The sequence below is a fragment of the Carassius auratus genome, chromosome 45 (assembly GCF_003368295.1).
Source record: "Carassius auratus strain Wakin chromosome 45, ASM336829v1, whole genome shotgun sequence".
Lineage (NCBI taxonomy): Eukaryota > Metazoa > Chordata > Actinopteri > Cypriniformes > Cyprinidae > Carassius > Carassius auratus.
In genome coordinates, this window is record NC_039287.1 from 3,976,496 (window position 1) to 4,003,822 (window position 27,327).

Here is a 27,327-nt window from a genome sequence, read left to right on the forward strand (position 1 = left end):
TTATACAGGAAACACAAAACATTTTTTTAGGAAGAAGGTTGCATTAATGTAAATGTAAATATAGCTTTATTAGCTATAATTATTCAATACGATATGTTGCCATTGTCATTTACATGCTTTTTGGTGGTTGTTAATGATTCAAAAGAAGTGATTAATAAAATCCAATGCTGCACAAGCGTTTAAACTAGTGCTGTCAAAATTAGCGCGTTAACGCATTTGATTAATTTGAAATATTTAACGCGTAAAAAAAAAATAACGCAATTAACGCGGTTGCAGTTTTTTTTATTTCCAGTTGTGGCCTATGTGTGTTCAACGTGCAAAGAAATATGGATAAGACCAAGGAAGGACTTTTAGACGGAAAGTTTCAGTATAAAACTCTGCCGGATTACTCTTCAGTCTGCCACAAGAAACATTACTCTTCATTTAGTCTGCCACAAGAAACAGCAACATTAAAATCATGAACTCAAATGTCATTGTTTAAAAAAAAAAAAAAAAAAAAAAAACAATGACTGTAACAGTGCGTAAATCAGACCTTTCTGTAACGCTAACGTTAATAAGCTTAAACGAAAATAACGAAATAATTGTGTAGCGGAGTATTTTTTGTACACAGTGCCGCGAACTGTCAATCACCCCTGTACGCGTGCATCACTGTCCTCCTCCAGCTGCAGCAACTTGCGCTCTCTCTCTTCATCAAGCTTTAAAACAAAAAGGGGACAAAAAGATCATATTGTCTTTGTGCATAGGCTATAGATTAATTAGATAAATGAATATAGCTGCACTGGTCTAATGAAATGAGCCACGCTTCATACAGATGTCCTTTTTGCTGTTTATTTGTCTCTATGTCTCTGTCTCTTTCCAGCAGACACCGTGAAAACTACAAGAAATAAACATATAATGTTCAAAATATGCATTTAGTCGAGTTCTTTTCAAGTCTCTCATGTAAATGTCCGCTGATACGCAAATGAACACATGACAATCCGAATCTGATTACATCACGATTTACACATAACATCGTTTACATAAACTGATAAAAAAACAACATTTTACAGAAAATACAACAGATTTAAAGATGAATTACCGTGTGCGCCCTCTTAGACCATGCAGATAAAGGTTACTCTTTTCCAGGCTCTGTATACCATTAACATTACTCTGCATCCATGTTTCTTCAACCCATAATGCAACGGTCCCGCGTTCAACTCAACCTGGTCATATGACCTGTTACGCTTCGATATTAACTCTTTCTTAAAGAACCCATGACATTAAACATTCTAAGGGAGCACATTCTCTACTTTAAACAATAAATGAACTCAAATTGATTAGACTGTTTAAACAAACATAAATAATACACATATCTTTGAAAAACATGTCTTTTGACAGTTACACTCCCACCAAATTACTACAATTTGTGATTAACTTTACGTAAATGTTTCAAAAATTAGTAATTTCACAAACCAGATATTAGAATCACATATCTCTGACTCTTGGTTCAAGACTACCAGATGAACTTGTGACACTTAAAAGTCTCAAGATCAGACAATAAATCAGATTTAATTGTTCTCTACAAGTACTACTAATTTATGAATAGGACGCTCAAGAATTGATGGATTAGTCAGTCGTTGACCCTTTTTCCCTAACTTCCTATTTCCTATTTGAATTTTGGCTTTTCGCACCAATCCGTCTTCATCTGCACAAGCATCAAGCACTAGTCCAAGTCTCCATTCATTGCGGGGAAGCTGTTCCTCCTTGACAATGACAATATCTCCAATCTTTACATTTCGTCTTGGAGAGTGCCACCGTTGTCTAAGGATGATGTTTGCCAGATATTCCTTCCTCCATCTACTCCAAAATTGCTGTGTCAGATATTGTACTCTGCGCCACCTCTTCCTCGCATACAGGTCCTCTGGCACAAATTTCCCAGGTGGAGGCAGAGGGACAGAAGATTTCATGGTGAGTAAATGGTTTGGGGTAAGTGGCTCTAGCCCTTTGGGATCGTTAATGTTATTTGAGGTGAGTGGGCGATTATTTATGATTGACATGGCTTCATAGAAGAAAGTTCTCAAGGAGGCATCATCCAGTCTTCCTGCACTCTGTGAAAGGACCCAACTTAGAACACTTCTAATGGTTCTGATCTGCCTTTCCCAAACCCCTCCCATGTGACTGGCATCAGGCACGTTCAAAATGAAATCACATTGCTTTTGGGATAGGTAAGCAGTTAATCTCTCCTTGTCCAATTCTTCCAAAGCCTTTGTCAGCTCGTTTTTTGCCCCAACAAAGTTTGTCCCTTGATCCGATCTGATTTCTCTTACAGCTCCACGGAGTGCAATAAAACATCGCAAGGCGTTTATGAAGGCATCAGTGGTTAGATCTTCTAGCATCTCTATATGGATTGCTCTTGAGGAGAAGCAGGTGAATATGAGACCATATCTTTTTTGTTCTTTCCGTCCTTGCTTACATAGAAACGGCCCAAAGCAATCCATCCCACAGTAAGAGAATGGTGGAGAGGAGTCAACACGGTTAGCAGGTAGATCCGCCATCATCTGTGTCTCTGTTGTCCTGCGAGCTCTCCTGCATATAACACATTGCTTAATGAGGTTAGCCACAACTTTGCTGCCACCAACAACCCAGTAACCATTTCCTCTCAGTTCATTAAGGGTCTGTCCTCTGCCTTGGTGTTGAGTCTTTTCATGGCAGTAATCCACGATGAGACGGGTGACCACACCATCTCTTGGAAGGACTGCTGGGTGCTTCGTGTCTAGAGGTAGGAAAGCTTTCTTCAATCGCCCTCCCACCCTGAGAACACCATCTTGCAGTACTGGGTCAAGTTGGAACAAAGGGTGACTATTTGGCAATTTGCCTTGTTTCAATTTTTGTATCTCATCTTTGAAGGCATCCCTTTGTGCCAATTTTACAAGCCTGATGCTGGCATTTCTCATTTCTTCAACATTTATGGGTTTACCTGCCTTGTGTCTCGCTAACTGCTGAATTCGAGCAACAACTTTCAATGCAGTGTGCCATTTCGAAAACCTATTGAACCGCTCCAAAAAATCTTCATCACTTGCTACCTTTGTTTGTAGCACTTGCGTTGCCCTGATTTCAGGATCACCAATCAGAAGCTCTGGAGTGGTCTCTGATGTGATAATTTCTCTTTCCCAGAGAAACTTAGGTCCAGTGAGCCAATTCGAATTTATCAACTCCGACACCTTGAGGCCCCTGGAAGCGTGATCTGCAGGATTTTGTTCAGAGTCTATATAATGCCACTGTTCAGGGTCAGTCGTTTCTCTAATTCTTTGGACTCGATTCGCTACGAAAACGTGAAACCTACGGGCTTCATTGTTAATGTAGCCTAAGACTACTTTTGAGTCGGTCCAAAAATATTCTTGATCAATTTTGAGCTCCAACTCCTCCTTTAACATTCTACTGACTGCTGAAGAAATCACCGCAGCAGTTAACTCAAGCCTGGGTATGGTCACAACTTTTGTGGGTGCAACCCTTGCCTTGCCAATGACAAAGGAGCAGTGCACTTTGTCTTCACTCAACACTCGAATATATGAGCATTGACCATAGCCATAACTACTCGCATCTGAAAAGTGATGGAGTTCGATCCTCTGGACAGTCCCTAAATAGTCAGGAACAAAGCATCTTGCAATCTGGAGATTGTGCAGATCCTTCAATTCATTTAGCCAGCTAGTCCATTGTGGCATTAACTCTTTGGGAAGTGAATCATCCCATTCAATGCCCCTTTGACACATCTCCTGTAATACTTTCTTTCCTAATAGGAGAAAGGGAGCCAGGAAGCCTAATGGATCAAACACAGATGCGACTGTTGAGAGGACTCCTCGCCGCGTTGCTGGTTTCTCATCCAGGGCTACTTTAAAGGAAAAGGTGTCACTATTTACACTCCATTTAACTCCCAACACCGTCTGGACTGGAAGTTCATCAGAGCCAAGCTCCACATCTTGAACACCGCTGGCTTGCTCACTAACAGGTATAGACTCCATGACCTTTTTGTCATTTGAGATGAACTTATGTAGACGCAATTTCCCTTTTGCACATACAATTCGGGCTTCTTGTACTAGTTTGATAGCTGTGTCCACATTTTCCACACTAATGAGCCCATCATCAACGTAGAAATTACTTTTGATGAAACTGGCTGCTGCAGGATGCTCTCTTTCGTTTTGACATGCAAGATACTTCATTCCATAATTTGCGCAGCCAGGAGAGGATGCTGCTCCAAAAAGATGGACTTTCATGCGATACTCCTTTGGCTCAGTGTTTGTATCGCCATTTTTCCACCACAGGAACCGTAAGTAATCTCTGTCTTCCTGGCTTACATGGAACCTGTGGAACATTCTTTCTACATCACAGATAATTGTTATTGGATATTTGCGAAACCTGCAAAGTACCCCTGTTAGCCCGTTAGTGAGATCAGGCCCAGTTAACAAGTGATCATTTAATGCGGTGCCATCATATTTGGCAGAGCAATCAAACACAACTCTAATCTTCTCTGGCTTTTTAGGGTGATATACTCCCTGGTGAGGAATGTACCAGACATTTCCTTTTTTAGGTTGGAGTTCAACTCTCTCCGCATCGCCATCCTTGAAGACACCTTCCATAAACTTTACATAATCATCCTTGAATTTTGGGTCTTTCTCAAATTTTCCTTTCAGGCGCTTCAATCGCACCAGAGCCAGCTGTTTATTTTCAGGTAACTGTGGGCGTATCTTAAAGGGGAGGGGCATCTCAAGGTGTCCCTCTGAGTTCTTGTGAATTTTCTCATTCATAAGTTGCATGAACTGTATATCATCTTGTGATATGCTCCTTTCCCTTGGATTTGTATCTCCAAAGTCTGATTCAAGGGCTCTGATAATTGAGGTAGGTGTCAGATTTGGGAGTTCCTTAACAGATACACGATGGCACAGGCCTGTAACTTCAGTTGATTTTGCAATCTTAGGTGAGGAGCCAACTATGCTCCAACCCAAGTCTGTCCTGATGGCATATGGTTCGTCATCACCTCCTGTGATGACTTGCCGTGGTGCCAAAGCTCTTGAGCAATCGTAACCTATCAGAAGTCCGACTTCACAATCCAGCAGCATTGGAATTTCCTGAGCAATTTCTTTCAGATGATTCCATCTTCTAGCAGTTTCAGGAGTAGGAATGTGGGAGCGTTCAAGTGGAATGAAGTCTCTAGTATAGGCAGGTGGCAAACTGATTAAGCCATAAGAAGTAAAGCCTCTAACTCTGAGCCCACTAACTCTTTCACTCTGAACAATGGAATCTTTTCCCATCATTGTTGTAAGCTTTAACTTGACTGGCTCTGAAATTGCCCCCATCCTCTCACATACCTCTTGATCCACGAAGGTGTTGCTGCTCTGTGTATCCAGAAGGGCATAAACCAAGATCTCCCTTTCAGGTGTGGAAGTTGAAGAAATCCATACAGGCACAATCATTGATGTACTCCCACCATCGCCACTATCTACACAACAGGAAAGTGAAGATGTGTTTTGTTCTGCTTGCATTGCATGAGAAAATGTGACTGCTGTAGAAGAAGGGCGGTCTTCATGAAGTGGTGTTGGATGATGTTTCTTGCATACACTACAAGTAGCTTTACTCTTGCAATCCTTGGAGTTGTGTCCTTTCCTAAGACAGCCAAAGCAAAGGTTATTGTCTAATATGAACTTCCTTTTGTCCTCCACAGACTTACTGGCAAACGTTTGGCATTTGTGGATGGAGTGGTTTTCCCCACAATACCTGCAAGTGACTGAGTTTGAAACTGAAGGCACAGTGATGACTTTGTCGGATCGGTTTGAATCCACTGAATTGCTTACTCCAACACTGTATGTCTTTGACACTATTCTTGATTTATCTGACGCTTTCACATTAGTGATGAATGCATTTGCCTTTGAGCGCTTAACCTCTCTAGATGGCTTCTCTTGAGTAAGCTTGAGGGCATGAAAGGATGTTACTGGATTGCATGCTATTTCTGCTTCTTGTGCCATGAAATCAGCAAACTCCTTGAAAGTAGGGTATTCCTCCAATTGTTTCAGCTGCATTGTTACATGCCGATTCCAACGAGATGTCAGCCAGTCAGGGAGTTTTTGTAGCATTTTCTGATTCTCCTCACAGTCATTTAACACCTGAAGCCCTTTAATGTGTGGCATGGCATTGCTACAGGCTGTCAGAAAATCACTAAATTGTCTCAATTTAACTGACTCTCTCGAGCTTATCTTAGGCCAGTCATTCAGTTTTTCTCTAAATGCACGCTGGATTACAAATGGATGGCCATACCGAGAATTCAGTGCTTCCCATGCTTGTTCATAGGCTTCATCATCCTTTCTGTAGAAGCTTCCTTCCAATACAGACTGGGCCTCACCACTGACATATTTTTGTAGGTAGAACAACTTATCAGCTGGATTTGTGCATCGCCGCTCTATTAATGCCTTGAAACTTGTTCTCCACTCTAAGAACTTGAGTGGGTCTCCTATGAAAACTGAGGGCTCAGGTGCAGGAAGTCTACTGAGAACCATTGTGTCATGTAAGGCTTGTACTATTGATGCATCACCATTACTATGGTCTTTTTGTTCCTGGTTATCATTCTTGCATGCCTGTTCCTTTTTAATTTCCTTAGAAGACATTACAGGACAACTGGCTAAATCACTGCTTGCTGCTATACTATCATTACATGACTCACCTGAGTCAGCTTCAGAGTATACCTTGAGCTTTGCAGCTATTACCTGAAGATCTCTCTGATTCTCCAGTCTTTTAAGTTCTAGCCTTTGAGTAGCAATAGCCTCTTCCATTTTTATCTCTGCCTGCTTTGCAGCCAACTGTGCGGCACACTCTGCTCTTTTTGCAGTGATACTTTGCTGATCTATTGAGGAGCTTGAACGGTGACTACGAATAGACTTAGAGCTTGTAGTCGTAAATATCGACTGAGCATACTCTTTGTCAAGCACCATATGAATTCTTGCTTCTTCTGCATTAGCATCAAATTCCTCTTGCCCCACTTCACTCATACGAACTTTCATTAGCCCCATCAAATCTGCAGTCACTGCTGTACAGGAATCCATTTTTCTTCTAATCTCAGTAGAAGGAACTGATTGAGATCTTATAAGTTCATATACATTTTTCACTTGACTTTCCATTCCCTCTACACTGTCCATCAGGTCACTTAAGTCTTGGTCCGAGCACTCACCCTTCAGTTTGGTACGTGTAGCTTTAACTTGGTCTTTCCAGCTTTCATACAACTTGATGAATTTACTCTCCTTTTGAGAAACTTCTTGCTGCTTAAGCTCCTGCATTTTTGGAGTTAACTTTCTTTCTCGTGAGGATTTCCTGGGTTCATCTGTTCTTGAAGTGGAAGGAATAGGTTCTGTCATTGCTGTTTGAAGTGACTGTATTTTGGAGTGAACATCACCAATGAGTGACTCTAATCTTTCCCTTTCAACATCATTACTTTGAGATTTCAATTGTTCATTTAACCTAATCAACTCTGCTTGAATGGTCTCTATTTGCTCACTTGATTCACCACATTGTGATTTTTCTCCATAAACTGACATTGTAAATGTTTACCAAAAACACTTTAGTACACGGTTACTTAACTATTACTCTCAGATCAAATTACTCACCATTCACAACAATGTCAATGCTGAAGCATAAATCAATTAAAGCAATATATTTATAACACTTTACCTTTTTTTTTTTTTTTTTTTTTTTATGTCCATATAGATGTAGAAGTAGCACAGTCAAACCTGCAGTTAACTGCACAGCAGAACTCTTCTGCTTCAAACAACGATGAAATAAACACAGTACTCTGAAGCCTGTAGGAAGGATACTTGTAAGGCTGTAATCTAGAAGGATGAATGTCGCCCTCTACTGCTCGCGTCGCGGTACTTTCCTCGGCTGTGACAACTGTGAAAGGGGAAGTCTCCTCTCTGATGCAATCTCAGACCGCGCGATGGTTCCGCGATCGTGATTCTTCCTTTTCTCCGACGTCTTGTCTGTACGCGATGCTCCAGCGGCCGCGATGTTGCTTTCTCTTCAGATCCGACGGGTACCGTTCCACATTTGGCGCTGTCGGCTTTGCTGGCGTCACGTTTTCACTATAGCTGCACTGGTCTAATGAAATGAGCCACGCTTCATACAGATGTCCTTTTTGCTGTTTATTTGTCTCTATGTCTCTGTCTCTTTCCAGCAGACACCGTGAAAACTACAAGAAATAAACATATAATGTTCAAAATATGCATTTAGTCGAGTTCTTTTCAAGTCTCTCATGTAAATGTCCGCTGATACGCAAATGAACACATGACAATCCGAATCTGATTACATCACGATTTACACATAACATCGTTTACATAAACTGATAAAAAAACAACATTTTACAGAAAATACAACAGATTTAAAGATGAATTACCGTGTGCGCCCTCTTAGACCATGCAGATAAAGGTTACTCTTTTCCAGGCTCTGTATACCATTAACATTACTCTGCATCCATGTTTCTTCAACCCATAATGCAACGGTCCCGCGTTCAACTCAACCTGGTCATATGACCTGTTACGCTTCGATATTAACTCTTTCTTAAAGAACCCATGACATTAAACATTCTAAGGGAGCACATTCTCTACTTTAAACAATAAATGAACTCAAATTGATTAGACTGTTTAAACAAACATAAATAATACACATATCTTTGAAAAACATGTCTTTTGACAGTTACAATGAATATCTAAATTTGTGCCTTGCCGTCTACGGTATTTTTTTAGAACTTAGAAAAAAGATGCTGCAGCCAACGAACAGCCAGCGGGGGCTGCAGGACGACTCAACCTCCGCAGACAGTTTTTAATGTTTATCAGACAATAAATACTCAAGATTTTGCTTTAGTATAACTCACAACGAGTTTCACACACCTTCTCCGGCCACGTTGAGTTGTTGACACTTAACAGTGGGAAAAGCGACACATGCGCTATTCACTTGTATAACTTAAGGGTGAATGGGTAACATACCTGTCAAGTTTTGGATTTGAAAATAAGGGAAATTTTTCAGCGCCCATTGCGAGCAGTCCCACCACCCCAACAAAGCTCCAGTATCCCTTACATTTTAAGACAGGTGTTATAGCCCAAATTAAAACACAAAAGGGTATATATGAAGAGCATTTATTTAAAGGCTTATTTGCATATTTTCTGTTAATTTAACATTGCTTGTCTTTACATTTACATTTTATTTTAATTCCACACATTCTTTTCATTTCATATTGCTTTTCTTTAACAGTTTTTCTTTTCATTTCACATAACTTTTCTTTTACTCTTTTAGTGAGTTGTTGTACCAATTTGTTGCAGACTTTGCATTCTTTAAAAAAGTAAATTCGCTGTCCCATTTATCCTGGTATTTACACATGGGTTTTGGTTTTTTGGCAGGTGTGCCTTCACTCTCTATTGTAGCATCCATCATCCGTCTCTGTTTTTTCTTTTGTTGTTGTTGTTTTTCCCACGTTATAACTCATGTCATCTGACCTCACACACCCCTCGCGACAGGCTACTACAGGTGGGAGTTATAGCGAGACTAGTGACAGAGCTCAGATTGGGAATGTTTTTATTATTATTATTTTATTAATAACGCAGGTAAAAAAATAAATAAATAAAAATACGGGAGATTTACGGGAAAATACTAATACGGGAGGACGGCGGGAAAGAAGGGTAAAATACGTGACTTTCCCGGCCAAAACGGGATACTTGACAGGTATGAGTAATGTAGTTTCTGCTCTGGGTGGGATGAATTAGGAAGCTTGCATTGTGAAGGGCGCTCTGAAAATCGGCAGTGCAGGTAAAAGATTAAAACCTCTATTAAAACAGATGGCCAAATGAGCGTACCGGTACGCTACAAGCACGTTCTGGGCGCACGGAGAGGTGGCGGTACGCTCAAGAGCTATATTTGGAAGTGGCGGTACTGAGTACCAGTGCATACTGGCCCACTTAAAGCACTGGCAATGACTATACCTTGGAATTTTTTTGCAGTCCACTTAGAATTCAATCATTTTTGTTTTTTATTGGCATTGATTGTTTTGAAATTCAAATGGTACTTACATGCCTGTGTTTTTATTTCTGTAATAAATATGGCTTTCAAGCCAACAGTTAATTTGGAGGATATTGATGGTTTATTGCAGGTATGTTGTTTACATGAGAAAATCTGTGTTACAAGTTAAACAAAAATTCCAATAAACAATCATATTTTGAATTTAAATAGTTTCTTTGTCTTGAGTTTACATTAATTATTTACATTTTACATTTACATATCCAAAAAGTTTCAGTCTTTTAATTGCGATTAATCGTGATTAATCGCGATTAATTTTAAAAAATTGTGCGATTAATTAGTTAATTTTTTTTAATCGATTGACAGCACTAGTTTAAACCAAATGTTGACCTGGAAAATCCTTGATTGCGTATTATTAACCTATGAAAAGTAATATTTGACTTAAGTCATAAAAACAGAATCAGTTCTACATGAAAAATAAGTTCAAGACTAGACCGTATATTCTTATTTCTGTTGTGTCTTGTCAAAATAATATACAGCTGTGTACATTACCTGCTTTTGGGCTGTTTGTGTGTGTGTGTGTGTGTGTTTGTGTATGTTTACTTAACTAAAACAGTCCTAATATTTAATCAACCCATCCGTGTTTCCGCATCCCATGGAGATGGTCAGTCTGTCTGTGCATTAGTGAGGACTTTTCATTAGTAGTGCTGGTTTTATGAGTATCAAAGATTTATTCTATCAGGAGCTAATCAACTGAGTCTTTTTGAGTGAGCTATCCAAACATACACTAATTCATTCAAAACCACTGATTCATTCATTAGCAAAGCTAGATTTTATGGCTGAATTGGGCCTTTTCTACCACTATTTCTGAAATGATACGAGTAGTTTTGGTATTATATTTCATACAGTCTCTATGGTGAGTCACTTAATCACTAAATATGCATTCCTCAATTCACTCAAACCTATTTGTTCAGAAATTGTGACTTATTCAGGAAGTAGTTCACCCAAATATGAAAATTCTGCCATCATGTTATAATCTATTTATATACTGTGGGGAAATAAAATGCTCTGGGAGTCAATGGGGACCAGAAACTGTTTGATTACCAACATTATTTAATATACTTTCTTCTGTGTTCATCTCAACTAATACAGGTTTGGAACAACCTGAGGGTGAGCAAATGATGACAGAATTAAAAATTGTGTGTGAACTGTCATTTTAAAACCGTTCTCTCAATCTTTTCTTTTAAAAACAATTACCTGCTTGATTCACTGGATGATTCTCTCAAACGATTCCTTCAAAACGATGATTCATTTAGGAATAACACCGTTGTGTAAAGACGATGCAAATAGATTTTCCAATAGATTTTGACTGTCTGCCTGTAAACAGCTCTCTCCAGAGGTTAGATTTGTCTCGTTCACCCAGCTACCCATGGGCTTCCTGCGAAGACTCAACAATCTGGAGAGCTTAGACTTCCAAAATAACCAGCTGGAGGAACTGACTCCCAGAGCTCTGACCTCTGCCCAGACTTGAAGCTCTGTACCTGAAAAACAACAGACTGAAGACCTTCGATCCATTAGCCTTCATTTGTAATCTATACCTTCGCCAGATATTCTTGAATATCAACCATTTCGGCAGCCTGCCTGCTGGACATTTCCTTACGCAGGATAAACTTGTTTTCCTTGACCTCAGGAACAACTACCTGCAAAATCTGACTCCAGGTATATTGGATGGAAGCTTGTATGATGTGTTGTCTGGTAATCCATGGCCCTGCAACTCTAGTTTGGCATATCTATAACACTGAGGGAAATTTTTTTTATTTTTTACTACTCCATCAAATGTTTTTAATCATGGAGTAGAAATGTAATTTTATTAAAAAAGGTTTGTGAATGCATGTCCATATGAATAATTTAATGCTTAAAGTGAATTTGTGAATTACTTAATGTGAAAATCTTATCTATTTACAAATAATTTAGGAAAAAATAATTCCGTAAAATACTGAGAGTTCCTAATTAACTTAGTCCAAATGTAATGTGTGCTTTTACAGAACGAAAACCTGATGTTGGTCAGCAGAGGGCACTAAACTCTAATCAAAGTATTTAGAGGTACATACTATGTCCTGAGGGAAATATGGTTTCAGAGTCATTAAAAATGTTTCATGTGTGCACCTATCTTTATAACTGTTTTATCTGTTATTGCTTTTATTAATGCTTTACAAACTGTGATTTTACTTTACCTTTCTCTCTAATTTTTGTGTTGTCTATCAATTTGTCTTCCCGTTTCTCTCTTGTCTCTGATGTAGGCTGTGTGTCCTCGTGTATCTTAGTAACATATGCCTTTATGCATTGCAGAGATTTATAACTCCTGTACAAGGTACAAGGGCCATTTCCAGTGGAGGCTACTTATGAAAATTAAACTTTTTCATGAAGGGCATAAAGAGGATAGAAATGATCAGATCGTGCCCTTGTTCCAACTTCTGCCCCCAGCTCCCATAGAGAGAGACATAATGTTGGGGCTTTCAAAATGTAATTGATATCGCATCTTTATTGGTATGACATCACTGTGAAATTACTCAAATGCATTTCTTCAAGTAGGAAAATAGCATGGTGAATTATGAATGGGCATGTGCAGTTCCCATTAAGAAAGCCATAACAAATACAGAGAAAAATAATAAATTGATCTGACATGGTTGAAAGGATAAGTTAATGATAATGTAATGTAATGCAGTTTACACTTTTAAACCTTTCAAAAATGCAAATGGATGTGTGTCTGACCCTGTTTTCACCTACAACATTGCATAAAGGATGTGAAGATTGGATCAGTGTTCAATGCAGCGTGATGATTTTAATAATTCCTCTGAGAGACTATTACCTCAACCGTCTTCAAATCTCGTGCACTTTTATTGCCAGAATAAACCTCTTTAGAAGGTTTGAAGAGCTCCTAGAGGCTCACAAAGCTGCTCTGTGACCTTCAAGATCTCTGAAATTGACCAATGTTTTTAGGTCAATGAACATATTTCATTGTTAAGTTGTTACAGTAAACAATTTACAATTACCATTCATTTTTAATTGACAGGAGATGTTGAATGTGACATAATATATAATGATAATGATAAAAGTTTGAGTATTCTTTTAGGAGAAAAGTATGATAATTCATTCAAGGCTATTCCACACTACCACTTAATCGATATTAATGCTAATGGCATTGTTCAAGATGAATTCCTTTCGATTTGCTTACATGCTTGCATTAAAAGTAAACTTGCATTTTAACAGGCAAAATTAATTCAAATGGTTATTTATTTACTGAATTCACGCTGATTCTGACATCAGACCATTGCACTTCTATATAAATCAAGTACTTATATTTCAGAGTTTACTGTTCATATTTTATCTGAGATGTGAATTTGAGTTCTCGGAAGAAGAATTTTATTTCAATATTGAGTTGTCCTCGCGGGTTGTACCAGAAACAATCTTACAACTCGTTCACCGTCGTAATCTATAAGATTCTGATGCGATTCATAAAACAAATGACTCTTATGAACTGGTTCTTTTGAACAGTTCATAAGGAATCCTTCACCTCTGACTCAATTACTGAAAAATTACTTCTTTTTTTTTAATGAAGGAAGACATATTAAATTACATAAATTACTAAGTCAAATAAATGCTGACAGCTCTATATTCATCTAAATATCCTGTAATTATTTTTTAAAGAAAAATTCTTAAGCTACAGTCCCATGATCCTTCAGTGATGTTTCACTTCCACTGTTTCCTTTTAACATTGAGGTCAAGCAATATGTCAACACGATTAAGTATTCTCTTAATCAAAAGGCAACAAAAACTGTGAAGGTGTGTAAACAATTTGATATATTTTTGTAAGTCCGTACTTCCCCTGGCAAAATGCGATGATGTGAGTCTTTTGTTTATTTTTTTGTTTATGTAAAAAAAAAAATGCAAATTTTGGAAACGGCACAATATGTTATCTTTATAAAGGAGATGAACGCTCATGTAAACTGTGCAATTGTTGAATTAAAAAGAAAAAAAAAAATTGATAAGAAAATTTAATTAATGTTTTTAATGATTTTTTAAGGATCATGTGACACTGAAACTTCAGAGAATGTTTTAAAAAAGAAAAAAAAAAGAAAAAAAATCTACAAACTGTACAGTGATGCTGTGGACGAAGAAAAAAAAGAGCCACTGTATGAAACACTGATCCATTGGTCAAAAAGATTTAAAAAGGTCATACTAACTCTTTAAACATTGTGCTCATAATATTGTCCATATCCTTGGAAAAATAGAATCACAAGTCTGTCTTATAACAGTAATTAATTATACAGAGTAATGGACCTGCCCCGCTCTAGACCCGGCTTGCCATTTATGGCCAATTTCCTTAATTAGGTGTCTGCTGATAATTTAAGTACAGTGTGAAATATATCTTCAATAAAATAGTGTGTTTTGTGGGGTCTTGCTTGACTGAAGGGTGGGAATGATGTAGAGAGAGTGTGCCTCCATAAGATTTAAGAGCAGGGATTTACTAGGCTTTCCAATCTCAGCTTGTCTGTGCTGTTGTAAGAATGACCTTGCTGTTGTGAGAAGACTATAATGTGACTATCCCTTCCTGTAATGTTGAGTGTGTCCTACCGGATAGAGATCCTCACAGCAGCTGAGATGACATGAAGTGGTCTTTTTCACAAATACCTTTAGTGGCATCATATTTATACGACTTGATACCATCTGTTGTCTGAAAGTTAAGTGTTTTACCATCCAGTTTATTTATATTATCCTTTATGCTCACATTTTTATCCTCATTTAGCAAACAGGCTGGCATAGTAGCATAGATGAGTACTGTGTGTTTTAATGTGGTTGTGGCGCCCAGCCATCTTCCCAATAACCTCCCCTTAATTCACTCAACATAACTCATTTTTTCATTGATTTCAGTCAGAGGTTGCTTTTTGCTAAATCCACTATGGTCTGGATGTTTTAAGTGCTTATTTCACTTTAAAGAATTCACGTAATATTTTAATTTGCCAGTATATATTTTTTATCTAAATCTTTAGTGTTAGATGTATAATCCTAAACAGAATCATTTTCATTTCAATTCAGATTATAAACCATAAACAGCTGATGTGTTAACTTTGACTGCATTTTATGTAAAAGCCTTTTTCATCTCTCTCAGATTTGCTGCTGACCTCCTAGCACCCTTTTGTGGCCCCCCCTGTTTTAAAAGCCCCTGATTTGAACAACAAAGATTAATCCCATAAAAGGTGAATAGGCCTATTCTTTTTTGCTTTTCAGACTTTTCTCTCATTTTCTTTCCTTATCCACCATTAGTAAAGGTCAGTTTTCATCACTGTGATTATTCTTTTCTGCAAATGTGCTTTTTCTCAATTTTCTCCTCTGAAAATTACTCTTAATGCGAAGGAAGATCTCTTTCATCCTGTCATTCATTTAAATCACAGCAGCTGCTTTTGCCTGTTGGTATTTTACTGTCCGTGAGTCTATGAATTCACATTTATTTTTATTAGATTCCAGATATTCACATTCTGTCCACCTCAGCACACGCTTTCACATAAACTACTGAAAATTATTAGCTCACACCTGTTTGTCTCTTGTAATTTAATGCTTGTACTCCCACAAACTTTCGAAAGGTCAAGCACAGTGACCTCTGAAAAATGGACAATTTGTAAGAAACTGGCCACGTAGACACTTGTGTGCAATAGCTGCTTTTACATCATAGAACTCCAGGAGGGGAAACTTATATTTAGAAGCTGAAAAGCAGTAGGCTTTGAGATTCCAAAATGTGTCTGATGTGGAGGGGGATTGACTTTGTTCTCTGATTACAATGTAGTGTGTGTAACTCAATACTGATCCATGTGCAGTTCAGATTTTGGACACCGTCAGCTGCATGAAGCATGTGCTTCTCTCTAAACTGGACAACAACATGATGGTGTCAGAGTTATAGAGGTGCATTTTGCTGTTATTTATGTGGCCTGTATTCCCTATTTTAGTCATCCTGTGTTGTGTGATGCTGATTTAGCTGTGCTGGTGGGGTCAGTGATTACTGGCTATTAGCACTGGCTGCTCTTTTGTCCACCCACATTCCAGATCGAAGCCATATCTCAGTGACCAGCCATAAGTAGTCCTACACACAAACAAAACAACTTTTCCATGTGGGCACAAACAAATTCAATTTATTAATTCACTCAGAATAACACCCACACACAAACACACCCACATCCATGTCCACCCATGTCTTTCAGGAGCCAACAAATGTATATCTCACACCCGAGAGGCGTTCAAAGCACTTGCGGCAAAATTCAAACCCTCTAGCGACATATCATTCGAATTCCCACAGAGGGGCATGGTGGTTCACACTGTTGTTGTTGTTTTTAAATAGGGAGATAAATAGCACAGGTAAATTCATAGATGTCTACATGTAAAGGACAAGATCCGAGTGAATTGTTTAAATAATCTGATGTATCTGAAGCACCAAACTGTAATCGCTACAAGGTTTTAGACATCAACTGGAATATCATGGCATACACATTCAGTCACCATAACAAAAACACACTGTTTTGAACTACTGCTATTGCTGGGTCTAAATAGTAATAATAATAATATATTATACAATCAGTTGCTGTTGTTTAATGTCAAATGGCTACAGAAAGAAGAGAGAGGGGAAATGTTGAATGAATGTGGAAATGTGGAAAGAAATGTAAAACAGACAGTCACTTTATTGTCAAGATCATTGAAAAATATATGATGTTACAAAATGTATACAAATTAGTTCGTGATTGAGAGTACTCTAATTCCATTATAAAGTCAAGTGATTTCTCTTCCTTCAGGCTTGTTCAGTTAAGAGACCAGTCAGATATTCTCATTACCGTGAAATGTCTTCAGAGGCAATGAGTCTCGGAGCCTTTGATGTGTACAATTTAAATGATTGATTTCAAATCATTTTGTTTTGAATACATTTTATGTACAATTATGATCAATACTTTTACATGTACTTGTCTATTGTTTTACTTTAATGTTCCTTGATAAATTGATCTTCTGAGTTGCACTGACCCTTAGTAACCCATTTTATTGAATTATTTTTCTGAAAAGAGACTTAGGGGTGTATACACTAGCTTATAGCTAGGCCTATTAATAAAAGTGATTAAAACAAGAGACATTGTATATGATATGATATGATGTGATAACCTTCAAGTTTTGAGGGTTTGAGTTACAACATTAGACAGACAGACAGACAGACAGACAGATAGATTGCTGTAATAATCACAGTGTATTGTTCATATTGATTAGTTCTGTTTCCTGACTTAGTTTATTATTCTGAAATATTGATAAAGGACAAGCGCAAATCACTCTCTAGTTGTGCTTGCGTTTATGGGCTGGTTGACCTTTGGACACATCTGCTGTAACACCAAGTAACGGGATATATGTGTCACTCTGTGACGCGCTCACAGCAGTGCTATCCCAAACTGACCTAGTGCCAGCCGAAGCAGTTCTTTCAGCCTTCGGACACTCCTGCTTTTCCTCCTGCGCGCGTAACGCCATGAGTTCGATCTCATGCTTGGCAGCGGTTTCAAGCACACGCTGCTTACTGTAAACAATGACGAAGTTGTTAATAATCGGGTGGATTGGCAGCGCGATCGCAATTACGCCACACAGAAAACTGACAGCGGCGTTGCACCTGCCCAGCGTTGTTTTAGGATAGATATCCCCATAACCCACAGTGGTCATTGTAATGACAGCCCACCAGAAGGACTGCGGGATACTGGTGAACATGGTTTCAGAGTGGCTCTGTTCCAATGTGTACCCTAGGGCGGAGAACAGGAAAATCCCCACGCTCATGTACATGAAAAGCAGACCCAGCTCTTGAATGCTGCCTTTGAGCGCGAATGTAAGAGTTTGGAGACCTGATGAGTGGCGCGCGAGTTTGAAGATGCGTGCAATGCGCATGATGCGCAACGCTTGCACTGCCTGCTGGACGTAAGCGAGCTCCATCACGGCAGTGCCCAAATACGTTAGAATCAGCAGTACGTAAAAAGGCATGATGGCTAGAAAGTCTATTATATTCATGAAGGAGAACACAAAGCGCAATTGGTTCGAAGAAGCCAAGAAACGCAAAACGTATTCCACTGTGAACCAGATGATACAAGCCGTCTCGATGGACTCAAGGGTCGGGTGTTCCATTAGATTACCCTTGGCATCTTCCACTTGGAGTTCCGGGTTGGTGCCCACGCACATGACTACAGAAGAGAGCAGGATGAACGTGAACGACACTACTGCGATTACGCGCGCGGCTAAAGATGATTCGGGTTTCTCCATGAGCTTCCACAGGAACGTTTGGCACCTCTGACCTCTAGTGACCGTTCCATCATCATCCAGGTCGTCCAGGATGGCCTTGACTTTCTCTGCTATTTCCTCCAGCTCGGTTTGAACCTCATTTAAACTACTTATACAGCATTCGTCCAGATACTCCGCGTCGATCCGCCAATAGTCCATCTCTCTCATGAAGCACATGGGACAGATTCCTCGCTTCATATGAATCTCTCCGTAGTAATACAGCTCTAGGATGCATCTGAAGGCCTCTGGGTCTCTGTCAAAGTAAAACTCTTGGTTTGAGTCATCATAGTCATCACAGAGAGCGCAGAGATTTTCTTGTGTGGAATACGTGGCTCGGTTCACCAGTTCCGCCAAACGTGTCTCTGGATATCGGTTCAGCACGTTCCCGTGGAGAATGTGCTTGACACCACCGATATTCACAGCAATCTCCGTCTCCTCACTCGCCTCTGAGCCGTTACAGTCTGCGTAACGAGTCCTCGGGAACTCCCACATGTCAACTGATACAATCCAGAGTTTTAAGCAAAAACAAAATAAGAATAATTTTTAATCTAGAGGAACATATTCTTTAAAAAGCGACATGTCCATGATATAACAGGAAAGACCGGGGCTAGACACTGCAACATATTTTCAGACTGATTATATATATATATATATCTGCTTCCTACTTTTTCCCGAAAAAAAGATTAAGTTACTTGAACAAATGCTGACCTTTTATGACGTTTGCTATAAATTCTGGGGCAATAGAAATGTTAAATGAGACTTTATATTATATTGTTTGGACAAAAGTACTAGTCCCGGTTTCCCATTTTGTATTTGTACATTAGCGAGAAAGAGAACAAAACCTAAGGATTCAATACATTATTCAAATACATTTAAAACGGTGTTTGCATTAGGTAAAGTAGAGCTCTGCACATTAATGTTCTAATGTAAATAGTCAACTGTGATAAAAATAAAACTTACATATGTTTGAATAAAAGCCTGTGAAGAAAGTCTTAAAAAGCTTCTGACTTCTGCTGCATAATGTCCGAATAAATCCTAAAGAGCGCAACATGCAAAGACGGGTGACAGGAGCAGAACTAAGGTGTGTTGTGTGTGTGTGTGTGTATAGGGATGGAGCAGGCGTGATGGGCGGGGTGGAAAGCCATAATTTATGTTTTCGGATTGAAGGACCAGGAACATGTTGCAACTCGTGCAGTCATAAAATAAAAAGGCCTACTCTCTTATCGTTGTTATAATTATTAGGGGTGCATTAAAAATATACACTTGACATCTCATGGTTCTCAGACTATGTTAAACTTTTTTTCCACGCGTTTATTTTAATTAGAGAACTGTTTCGAATTCACCAGTTCCGCCACACGTGTCTCTAGATAACGGTTCAGCAATCTCCGTCTCCTAACTCGCCTCTGAGCCGTTAGTCTACGTAACGAGTCCTTATGAGCTCCGACAGCATGTCAATCTATATATGCAATACAATTGTCTTGGCAAAACAACAATTAATAAACTAGACAGGCTATAAATCTATAGTATTTAAATCATGAGACATCTTGGTCAACCTGGCATTAATTACATACTTTTGTCCTGAAAGAAAGTTACGGAACATTTTAGTTAAAATCTTTACTACTGTGGTTTTACTGTGTTTACTATGATAAATATGATAAATATGCCCCCATTTCAATTACTTATTATAACCAGACGTTTCCATCGAACGCTGAAATATCCCCATCTAGTGTTGAAAAGTGTAAACTGCAGTGCAGTGTCACATGATTAAACTGCCAAACATTTGCTTATCAATTGATATTTAAAAATTATTCAGTTTCTTGTGTTGAAAATTGTTTATTTATATCCCCATAACTTAATCTGAGCTTGTTATTTTCAATTGTAGTGTTGAAATGCATACTTTTCAACATACAGACTACAAATACATTTATTTATTATTATTTTATTTTTCTGAAGTATGTCACATGGGGAACTGCCTCATCCTGGAGGGCTCCATCTCCGGCTCAGCACTGGCCTATCAGGAGAAGTCAGGTTAGATGATTTGAGAATAACACCAAAACTGAACCTTAACATCACGTGACACACTCATAGTCACCTTGGAGGTTGTATAAAGATGAAGCAGCTGTCTGAGCTCAGTATTCTGTTGTTGTACACTCTGTGTTTCCACCAGAAGCTCAGCCCTTTCAGTCAGTACAGCACTAAGGATAAAACATCGTTGTTAATAATACAGGTTAACTTCTCTAAGACTACATAAAGGTTTTTGGGTGCAGTACGGTATAATTATTGACTACAAAAATGTACACTTACTGGTACTTGTTGAGAGATGTATCTAGAGCACTCCAGAGCCTGAGTTTGGACTCTGGGATGACATTAGCAATGCTTTCCCAGTACGCTCCATCTTCTGAGTCATCTCTCATATCCAACCCCAAAACACTGCTCTTCTGTGAGGCCTGAACATCACTGGATATAATAACAGATGATTTTAGGGAATATGTGTGACAGCAGAAACGTCTTGGTTTGAAATGCAAGCGCACTAACTGGGGTCTGCAGTACTGAGCTGTAAAATCTTTCAGTGCCACTAGTAGGTCATTATGATGGATGAAGTCCGAGTTGTTGGCTGTCTCCTCTTCCTAACAAAACCACAAAAGGGAAATGCAACATACTTAGTTTTGTTTCCAGAGTAGCATAGTGAGAGGTTTAACTGTTATGGGATCCACTTTTACCTCCATATTTTCCTTCTGCTCTTGGCCTTGTTGTCTATAATTCATTAAGAACTCAGCCATTTTATACACATCCTTATCACTCTCGATCCCTATTGCCTGTGTGCATTAAAGAAAGAAGAAATCTAATTAGACATCAGTCTTTTTCGTTTTTCAGTGGTTCTCAAACCTTTCGACTCAATGGCTCTCCTTTGTACAAGATAAAAGATCATTTGAAGGCCCTGCTATAATATGTACCTCTGACACTTCTGCTAAAATAAAAAAAATAAACTGCAAATAAGATACTTTATATCTTAATTAAGTTTTTCTTAACTAATTTGAAATAATTGAAAGATTTATTGGGGGCTCTCCTGGAAGTTTGCAGAGGCCCCCTTGTTGAGAACCAAAGGTCTACTTGTACTTACTGAGAAAATGGCATCTAGCTTTATAAGGGACTGATCATTCTTCTCCAGATGAGACACCAGCTTCAGCAGTTTACTCTCTACAAGGAACCCCTGAGAGAAAGAGAAAAACAGAGACAGATTTTTGCTTCTGGTTTTGAAAAGAAATACAACTGCTTAGAACTATTTAGAGGTTTTCTGCAAGTTGTATGAGGGGAAATGGCCTTGTTAAATCAAGTAAAGAAAATCTAAGAAATAAACGGATACAAAATATCAATATGTTCTCATAATGTAAATGCACACAATGAGTTGCATTAGTTGCATCCATTACTGTTTAATTCTTGAAAGTCTTGAATACCTCTGTTCCCAACCTCTAGAAATAACTGGAGATAAGTTTTACTGTACCTTCTGATTTCAGAAAAGTGACACATTTACTTAAAAATGTCAATTTGTCTTTGTGAAGTTCATTTATGACATAAGATAAGTGAGTTCATAATTAAATCAAAAAGAATTTGTTAACTTGAAGGGCAAATAACAAGTTTTAATTCCCCATTTACAGATATTTGTTAATTTTTTTAAGCATAAACCTAATTTTGTAAAAAAATTTCAAGATTTAATTTACATTTGTATCTATAACATTGGACCTCACTGACTAGTTTCATAATATGGACAAAATACTTTTTAAACATTATAGAATATCTTCTTTTGTGTTCAATAGAAAATAGCAAAAAAAGTCATAGGTTTGGAACAACATAAGGGTAAAGGAATTTATTTAAGACCATAATAAGATAATTTATTCTAGGATATGTGAAATATATACAGTATTTTAACATAATTGAAGCATGATTTCAAGTAAGGTTCATTTTTTTTTATTTCAATCAGTCAAAAGTATCCCTAACTGTTGAATCACACACTCACCAATTCGTCACACAGCAGCTCCAGAATTCTCTTCACTGTTCTCCTGTTCACTCCACCAGCAGTGTCGTCCAGACCCACAGGTTCCTCCACTAAATCTCCTCTTGTTTCTTCTTGCAGAGTATCTGCAGCTGCCTGTGAGGCCGTCCTGAGTGTCTTCTGTTCGATCGGGCCGGAGCGCTCCATGAAGGGCAGCGGAGGAGACACCCAAGCATGACCCAGCTGCTGCTCATGAATGATTCTGTCCGTCTCCAGCACCCTGTGTGCCAGTGCCTTTACCTCATCTTCACTCATCAGCCATAACTTCTCAAAACGCTCGGCATCAAGCGCTGAAAAGTGTCTGTCCAAAAATACAAAAACAAGGTTTGTCTAGGGTCTGTCTGAAAGCCTTTAAGTCATGAGGTAAGTAAGTGCACTCACCTTGCTTTCTTCTGCATGTCTTTGTACTGTTGTTTGATGCGTGTGTAGTCATTTCTCAGTGATATCTCCTCTGCTTTCAACTGCTTTTCCTGACTGGCGCATTTAGACTTTAGGTTGTTGAGAACGTCTTGCATTCTGAAAGAAATTCAGGTCAGTTCTGAGTGTTTTCCTGCAGTGGGGTGAGATTACTAGACTAAACATCCTTTCACACCAAAAATGTTAACTCTAATGATATCAGCTGAAAGGCAGTGACTCTTGCTGCATTAAAAATATTGAACGAGAATGTAATGCATTCAAATGATTTAAAACGGAAAAAAAGACAGATATCTTGGGTTCTACTATCCTGAGAAGTAGAATATCTTTACTAAGATTAGTATGGATATTCACTGCTATGCATACTGTAAGTTTTTTGGTTGTTAAGTTTTTGTAATGTTTTTGAAAGAAGTAAATTTGATAAAAAAAATGCAGTAAAACTGTAATATTTGAAATATTATTTAAATTCAAAATTACTTTTCTAGTTTAATATGTTTCAAAACGTAATTTATTACTTTGATTTAGGTGCTATTTGATCCCTCAGAAATAATTTTATTATGATGCTTTCATTATTAAGAAACATTATGTATTATTATCATTGTTGAAAACAGTACTTTTGATTGAATACCAGTATTAATGTCTTCCTGACATCAAACTTTTAACCTGAGTGTACCAAGATTATTCTGTAAAAGTTATGATACCTTATAATTTTCCTCTTCAAATAGGATTTTAAGATGGCATTCTCTTCCTCTCTTTTCTTTAGCACCTCATATTTGTAATCAAGTTTTTCTTCATTCAGATGGCAGTTGAACTTCACCTCTTGTAACTTCTTTCTTAAATTCTGCACACACAAACAGACACAAAGGCAGATGTTTATTTTATATCTAAAGCATTACCGTCTCTAGCATATAGTTACATGTAAGCAGTACATACAGTTTATTTAAGTCCATATCACATTCACCTGTACTTCTGTATCCATTCTGATTTTGTCTGTGTTGTATTCTTCAGCTTTCCAAACCCTCAGCTTCTGCAGCAAGTCCTCATGCTCCTCCAGGAGACTTAAACCCTGCATCAGATTCCTAAACTGCAGAAAAAGATGCATCTGTTGTCAAAGTGGTTTCAGTCAAAGGTATTCACATTCAAATCAGTTTCAATCCAATGTGTGCATTAGTCCATGTGTGTGTCACTTTTCTAAGCATTGTACCTCTTTCTCGCTTCGTTCTTTCATCTGATGTCCCCATTTCTTCCTGTGTTTGGTTAGCAACGTTCTTCTCTCCTCATCAAATGAGTTCTTTAATGTCCACAGAAAATAAATGGTATATGACAGTGTGCATTCATATAGACATGCTATTATATATGGTGTAACTGTTCATTCCTTATTAAACCAAACACATCAAAATAATTGTGTAGAGGGTGGAATGATAATTGGGAGGCAGTACAAGACCTCAATATGCTGCAAGTCCTCTCGGTATGACTTTTTCAGACTTGAGATCTGTTCTTCCATTCTCTCAATCAACAGGTCTATGTCTTTAGCCTGTCTTTTCAAGTCCTTCACATAGTGATCATCACTGGCCTTTAGCTCCTATACAAAAACAATTGCTGCTAATTACTCTTGATTTACAGTCCATATGTTTTCACTTGCATTTGTTGGAGACTGAAGTTCACCTGCTGTAGCTCACTGATCAGTTTATTCTTGTCCCCTAAAATCTGTTCACAGAGTTGTTGCTGGCTGTTCAGAGCATCTCTTAGATCAAGTGGGGTCTGTTTCATTTTAGCATCTGTCCATTTGCGAGTGATCTCCTCAAACTTTTCCTGGCTGGACTTGGCCTCATTTTCCAGCTTTTCTCTCCTTATAGAGTCAAATGACACATTTTTAGTGTGAATACAAACTTTACAGAGGTAAATTTCAATACTTACAGTGACAGAGGGAGACTAAGTGTTTAATTGCATGTACCTCAGTCGGCATGCCTCCTCTAGCTCTGTTCTCCTGTCATGTCTCTCTGGCATCTACAGCTACTTCAATGTTGGTCACCAACTCTAGACCATCACTTTGCAATTTTGCCATGTGCTGCAAAAAGAGCAGAGGAAAGTGTCCTGGAAATTTGATCTACCTTACACATTATGTGCACATTATTCAATAGTAAATTATTTCAAAACTACAATATTTGCTTTTGTAATATTTCATATCATGATAAAATATAATATAAAGGCATAACAGCAAGATGTTAACTATATTTAAATGCAGACCACTGACCCTTTTACTTTTCTCCACTTCCTTCTGACTTTTCCGTGCTTCTTCTTGAATATCCTCCTTTCCCTGGGAATCTTCGACAAGGTCTTGACTGCAAAAAAAAAGAAAAGAAAAGAAATTGTAAGTGTTTCATTGCGCGTATGAAATCTCCAGAATAAGTTACTTAAAGATCTGAGATCATGACACTTTTATTGCTAACTAATGAAACAAGGTACTCGGCTAATGTAACGTTGCTCGAGATGAATGTTTACCGTGTTTTGGCCTCATTTCGTGCGGCTATGCGGAGGCGACGGGCTGTGATTCTCTCCGCTTGGTTTTTTAGACTCAACAGATGGTCCAGGTTCGTCTGCCTCATCCCCTGCAAAAGTCTCGGACTGATGCATTTTAAGTTGCGTTAAGAAGCACTAGTCCAAGATATAGAACACAGCGATGAATGGTAGAATATTGTTTACAATACCGTTGCTATGATACTGCTCGAGTGGACGAATGACGGTACTGCAATGCAACCAATACTGTATAAAAAACAACCACTGATCTGTAACAGAATATCATAGATCAACGACTTCCAGACATATATATATATATATATATATATACAGAAAGTACTATGTCAGCAACGTCAACCAGCAGGAACTGTTTTTTTTAGCAGCAGTAATGTTTGTGTAACAAGCTGAATGTGGCGATAATTTAAGAAAGCTGTCTTTATGGCTTTCTCTCTGTGTCTCTCTTTCATTCGCCAACCTCTGATTCCTGATAACTTTTGCTAACTAGCTTGTGTCTAGCTTAATTTGTGCACTCGACTGTGCCATCACATTAAAAGACCATGCATCAGACTGTAACCTTATGTGACTCATATTTACAGCCACTTATTTAATTCTTTTGCTCTCCAAATGAACATTTTGCACATCCATTACAATATACAGATTTATCAGGGACTTTTTTTTAGTATTAGTCTCTAAATTGAGAGGACCGTAGACTCGCAGTATATGGGAAAACCAGTCACACAGTCTGGGGCTAAAGTACTTGTGTTGGCATGCTAATCACCTTAGTGATTATAGTGGCTTAACGTTTAGCATTGCACACTTTTACCTTTGCTTGACTGATCATTTGGCATTAGGATCAGGAGATACTGTACATCAATCAACCATAGTTCTCCTGTCTGTGGGTGTAAAATGCATTTATGTGTGTGCATCCGTGCATGTTTTTAAGGGTTGTGTTCCTCTTTAATAAAGGGGAATTGCTAACTAAAAGATAACAGAATGTCTTTTAGATTAGTAGTTTTCACAACGCAAAAAATAGTTGCAGGTCTATCACAGGCAGTAGATATAAACAATAGTGAATAAAAATAATACCATGAAACTATCATACATAATTTGAGGAGAGGAGAAAATACTTTCACATCTTAGTTGTTGTTAATGATAATAAAGGCAGCTGATTCATCCAATCAAACTGAATTTTTGGCATTAATGCATCTGTTCACTCAGTAATAAGGCTGATATATTAATAGAATATTTAGTTGTTCCATGTTTTTGGATTATAAATCACATTTCTGCTGTTATTTATGTATTTAATTGTTTAATTTTTATTTTCAGCCTATGAATTTTGCTTATTGTTTGGCCTATGTGGTATGTTGTAATTATACATTTCAGTTAGATTGTTAAGGAGATATTTGAGAGAGAGAGAAGGAGAGAGAGAAGGAGAAAGAGATGAGACAAGGAAGGGATTAAACAAATTGGATTTGTTTAAAACAGACACTATTAGACAGAGCGAGGATTTCAGTTTGTGTTTGTCTGTCTCTGTATCTATTTTCCTTTTCTTTCTTTTAGGAATATTAGAGACAACCAGAAAACAAAAAGGAACTCAACAGTATGACCCAACAGCAGGAGAAGTTGGAGTCTCTGATAAGGAGTATGGAGGTCCTGCTGAGGGAGGTGGAGCAGCTACGTGGGAACTGTGAACATTACAACCTGGAGCTGAATCGCCACATCATGGAGCTTCGCCTGGAGAACAGAATACTGACTGACAAATACAACGCTCTTTACAAGGAGCTGCAGGGGGCCTTGGAGACCATCAAGGACTTCCAAGACACCAAATACGCTTTGGATGCCAAAGAAAGGCAAGCTGAGAAGCTCAACAGACAGCTCTGATGAAACTGTAGACAGCAGAAACCAGAGCCACAGCTTTTACCCTTTTGGGGGATTTCAGCATACAAATGGCTTACTCAAGTCTCATATTAAAATGAGAT

The 27,327-nt window shown here is 38.3% G+C and overlaps 3 protein-coding genes across 3 annotated transcripts; all 3 read right to left on the reverse strand.

Annotated features, from left to right (window-relative positions):
* Positions 1-768: 768 nt before the first annotated feature.
* LOC113062978 (uncharacterized) lies at positions 769-7,694 on the reverse strand. Its single transcript, XM_026233096.1, has 2 exons — positions 1,079-7,694; positions 769-874 (listed from the first exon to the last, which is right to left on the reverse strand). The coding sequence occupies exon 1, from the start codon at positions 7,554-7,556 to the stop codon at positions 1,548-1,550; it is 6,009 nt and encodes a 2,002-aa protein (XP_026088881.1). The 5' UTR covers positions 7,557-7,694; the 3' UTR covers positions 769-874; positions 1,079-1,547.
* Positions 7,695-17,258: 9,564 nt separating this feature from the next.
* On the reverse strand, positions 17,259-19,435 carry LOC113062991 (potassium voltage-gated channel subfamily F member 1-like). The gene is made up of 2 exons (XM_026233113.1): positions 19,327-19,435; positions 17,259-18,863 (listed from the first exon to the last, which is right to left on the reverse strand). The coding sequence occupies exons 1-2, from the start codon at positions 19,415-19,417 to the stop codon at positions 17,386-17,388; spliced, it is 1,569 nt and encodes a 522-aa protein (XP_026088898.1). The 5' UTR covers positions 19,418-19,435; the 3' UTR covers positions 17,259-17,385.
* A 760-nt stretch (positions 19,436-20,195) lies between these two features.
* On the reverse strand, positions 20,196-25,526 carry LOC113062987 (dynein regulatory complex protein 1-like). The gene is given in 18 exon segments (XM_026233109.1): positions 20,196-20,377; positions 20,459-20,561; positions 20,671-20,823; positions 20,902-20,993; positions 21,087-21,182; positions 21,488-21,577; positions 22,382-22,718; positions 22,799-22,933; positions 23,533-23,672; positions 23,793-23,915; positions 24,036-24,122; positions 24,276-24,413; positions 24,497-24,680; positions 24,786-24,823; positions 24,825-24,899; positions 25,086-25,173; positions 25,334-25,395; positions 25,397-25,526. Coding segments are annotated over 18 exon segments (2,064 nt in total). The 5' UTR covers positions 25,466-25,526; the 3' UTR covers positions 20,196-20,323.
* Between the last annotated feature and the right edge of the window lie 1,801 nt (positions 25,527-27,327).

Coding starts and splice junctions, on each gene's coding strand:
- LOC113062978 (XM_026233096.1), bottom strand. CDS start 7,556: ATGTCAGTTTATGGAGAAAAATCACAATGTGGTGAATCAAGTGAGCAA.
- LOC113062991 (XM_026233113.1), bottom strand. CDS start 19,417: ATGTTGCGCTCTTTAGGATTTATTCGGACATTATGCAGCAGAAGTCAG. Junction 18,864..19,326: donor AGGCTTTTATTCAAACATAT/GTAAGTTTTATT, acceptor GGATTGTATCAG/TTGACATGTGGGAGTTCCCG.